General features: G+C 52.5%; 1 protein-coding gene across 1 annotated transcript; it reads left to right on the forward strand.

The window, feature by feature from the left end:
* The first annotated feature begins 234 nt into the window (after positions 1–234).
* LOC135999543 (olfactory receptor 14J1-like) lies at positions 235–1,149 on the forward strand. The gene has a single exon (XM_065653113.1). It carries the CDS (start codon positions 235–237, stop codon positions 1,147–1,149), a length of 915 nt encoding a protein of 304 aa, XP_065509185.1.
* The last annotated feature ends 2,156 nt before the right edge of the window (positions 1,150–3,305 follow it).

A 3,305-nucleotide genomic window follows, 5' to 3' on the forward strand; every position in this document is an offset into this window, starting at 1 on the left:
ACCAACCAACTCCCATGTCCCCACTGCAGCCGAGCAAAGCTGGCTGCTTGGCCCCAGACGGGCAGAGGTCCTGCTCCTCACAGCACACTCAGCCAGCACAGACCAGAGAAGGGAAATGCATTTCAGTTGGGATTATTTATACGAAAAAAGGAGTGGCTTTCTTGGAGGAGTGTGTCCTGATTATAACTTATCATTTGCTTTTCAGAAGAGAGCCCGCATAGCAAGAAACAGCAAATGTCCAACAGCAGCTCCATCACCCAGTTCCTCCTCCTGGCGTTCACAGACACACGGGAGCTGCAGCTCTTGCACTTCTGGCTCTTCCTGGGCATCTACCTGGCTGCCCTCCTGGGCAACGGCCTCATCATCACCACCATAGCCTGTGACCAGCACCTCCACACCCCCATGTACTTCTTCCTGCTCAACCTCGCCCTCCTCGACCTGGGCTCCATCTCCAGCATTGTCCCCAAATCCATGGCAAATTCTTTATGGGACACCAGGGTCATCCCATACTTGGGATGTGCTGCACAGCTCTTTTCGTTTGCCTTCTTGATAGTAGCAGAGTATTCTATGCTCACCATCATGTCCTACGACCGCTACGTTGCCATCTGCAAACCCCTGCACTACGGGACCCTCCTGGGCAGCAGAGCTTGTGTCCACATGGCAGCAGCTGCCTGGGCCACTGGGTTTCTCAATGCTCTGCTGCAAACGGCCAATACATTTTCACTGCCACTGTGCAAGGGCAATGTCCTGGACCAGTTCTTCTGCGAAATCCCCCAGATCCTCAAGCTCTCCTGCTCACACACCTACTTCAGGAAAGCTGGGCTTATTGTGGTTAGTGTCTGTTTATCATTTGGGTGTTTTGTGTTCATCGTGCTCTCCTACGTGCAGATCTTGAGGGCCGTGCTGAGGATCCCCTCTGAGCAGGGACGGCACAAAGCCTTTGCCACGTGCCTCCCTCACCTGGCCGTGGTCTCCCTGTTCATCAGCACTGCCATGTTTGCCTACCTGAAGCCCCCCTCCATCTCCTCCCCATCCCTGGACCTGGTGGTGTCTGTTCTGTACTCAGTGGTGCCTCCAGCAGTGAACCCCCTCATCTACAGCATGAGGAACCAGGAGCTCAAGGATGCCCTGTGGAAACTCATATCTTAGTGTTTTCTGAAGCAATAAACTGCTCTTCTGCTTCTACTTAGCAGTTTTAATGTAACTAGTTACAGGTCCAGCCTCTCATCTGTATTTTCTGTTGTTATTGATGATTTCTTTGTTGTGATAACATTTTCATCCCCTTTCTAATCACTGTCTGCTTTTTTTTTATAACCACTGGCTGTGTAAATGAGGAGCCATGATCTGTGTGTTTTTAAACAAAATAAAGGGTCCCGTAGTGATGTGTTTTTCACTATATCCTCCCTGCAAGGCCTGTTTGGAGCTGCAGGGACAGTTTCCGTGTCCATGGGAGGAGGGGAAAAGAGTCCAGCCTGGCAGCCCTGCCAGGGAGCACCAGCGCTTGGCCTTCCAGAGCTGTTCTCGTTCCACTCCCACACTCTCCTTCTCATCCCTTGTGTTGGTGCAAGGCCTGAGTGCTCTGGCAGCCTGGTCACCGTCCTGCTGTGTGTCAGTCCTGTGAGCGCAGGCAGGGACAGGCCATGGGCACTGCTGTGACAGAGCTGGCCTCCGTAACACTACTTCTATAAAGGAAAGTGATGTTCATAGGGCAGTGCCTGAAGGCTTAGGTCTTCTTCAAGTTCATCTTCAGGACATGCACAAGAAAGCAGCCTGCAGGTTGAAACAGCAGTGTAGAGATAAACAGTGTGTGTGTGCAGGGCTGGGCACTCAGCAGTGTCCTCTCACAGCCAGGCCTCCTGCCAGAGACCTGCAGGACCAGCAGAGCAGGGGCTGGGCTGTGCCCCTGTGCACTGGACACCCCGTGGAAGCTGTCCCAGGGCATCGTCATGGACTGGCCCCTCACAACCAGCATTTCCTCTCTCCCCAGCTCAGAGAGGTTCTTTGTCCCTCCATGGAGGGACACTGAATGAGTATTTCAGCTGTTCATGTTGCATCATACGGATGAGATGTGAGCATGCACATCATGCACGAGAGGTGAGATGAACCCGAGTCAGCAGAAACGCCACGAGCTATTCCTGTGGGTTCCATTTTGGCCTGTAGGACAGACAGGGTCTTGAGGTTGTTTCTCGTTGGGAGTAACATCCCATGGAAACTGCCTAAATGCAGCACCGGTTGTGCTTCCTTTAACCAATGTCCCTGTGTCCATTCCTCATGACGTGGGACATCTCGGATGAGTGCAGAGCAGGGTGACACACCACAGGGCTGAGGTGTCTCCCATCCTTTGGGAGTGGCAACAGGAGGCCAGAGGGACACTGTGACTCCTGCCTCTGTTTGAAAGGGACAGACTCTGTCTCTGAACATCCCTGGGTGCAGAAGGAGCCCACGAGGCCGGCTCAGATGTGGACACCTGACAGAACCTGACATTTCTGTGTGTGACTCCAGGAACAAACGCCACTGGCCCAGGCAGATCAATCTCACGTGCTCCTGTCTGCTATGTCATCCTTACCTGTGAGTCTGAATTGTGGTCTGAAACCTGCCAGAGCAATCAGAGGGGTTCTGAGGTCCTTGGAAAAGGCAGTTGTCAAACCTGTCTTCAAGAAGGGCAGGAATGAGAACTGTGAGAATTACAGGCTGGTCAGCCTGTGTCCTTCCATGGGAAGGGAGTGGGACAAGTCCTCCTGCAGCCATGTCCAGGCACTTGGAAAACAAGAAAGGGATTGCTGAACCCAAATGGGCAGGGAAAGAAAGGCATGTTCTATACATGGAATTTCACAGGGTGTCAGACGTGGTTTCCCATGGTGTCCTTAAAGTGGGATTGGTGCTCTCTGGGCTCAAGAAGTGAATGCTGGGTGGGAAGCTGGCTGGATGATGAAGCCCAAATGTCACCAGTGGTACAAAGCCCCCCCTGCAGTCAGTTACCAGTGGAATCCCTCAGGGACCAGCACTTGGGCCAGCTCTGGTGAATGTCTTTATTCTCCCCCTGAATGAGGTGACGGAGTGAACCTTCAGCTCCTTTGTGGATGGTGCAAAGCTGGGCAGAGGCCTTGGACAACCTCACCTGGTTCACCCTGCCCTGAGCAGGACAGTGAGACAAGAGGATGTTCAAACCTGAGTTAGTCTGTGATTCAAGGAATCTTCCTCTTGGAAAGGTTTTGGAAGACAGAATAGGTGGAGGAACAAGACAAAAAAAAAGGAAAAAAGAGGCAGAGGAGGAGACCTAAAAGGCGACAACAGAAACAGAGCAG

Source organism: Caloenas nicobarica, chromosome 28 (assembly GCF_036013445.1).
Source record: "Caloenas nicobarica isolate bCalNic1 chromosome 28, bCalNic1.hap1, whole genome shotgun sequence".
In the NCBI taxonomy this organism is placed as follows: Eukaryota; Metazoa; Chordata; class Aves; order Columbiformes; family Columbidae; genus Caloenas; species Caloenas nicobarica.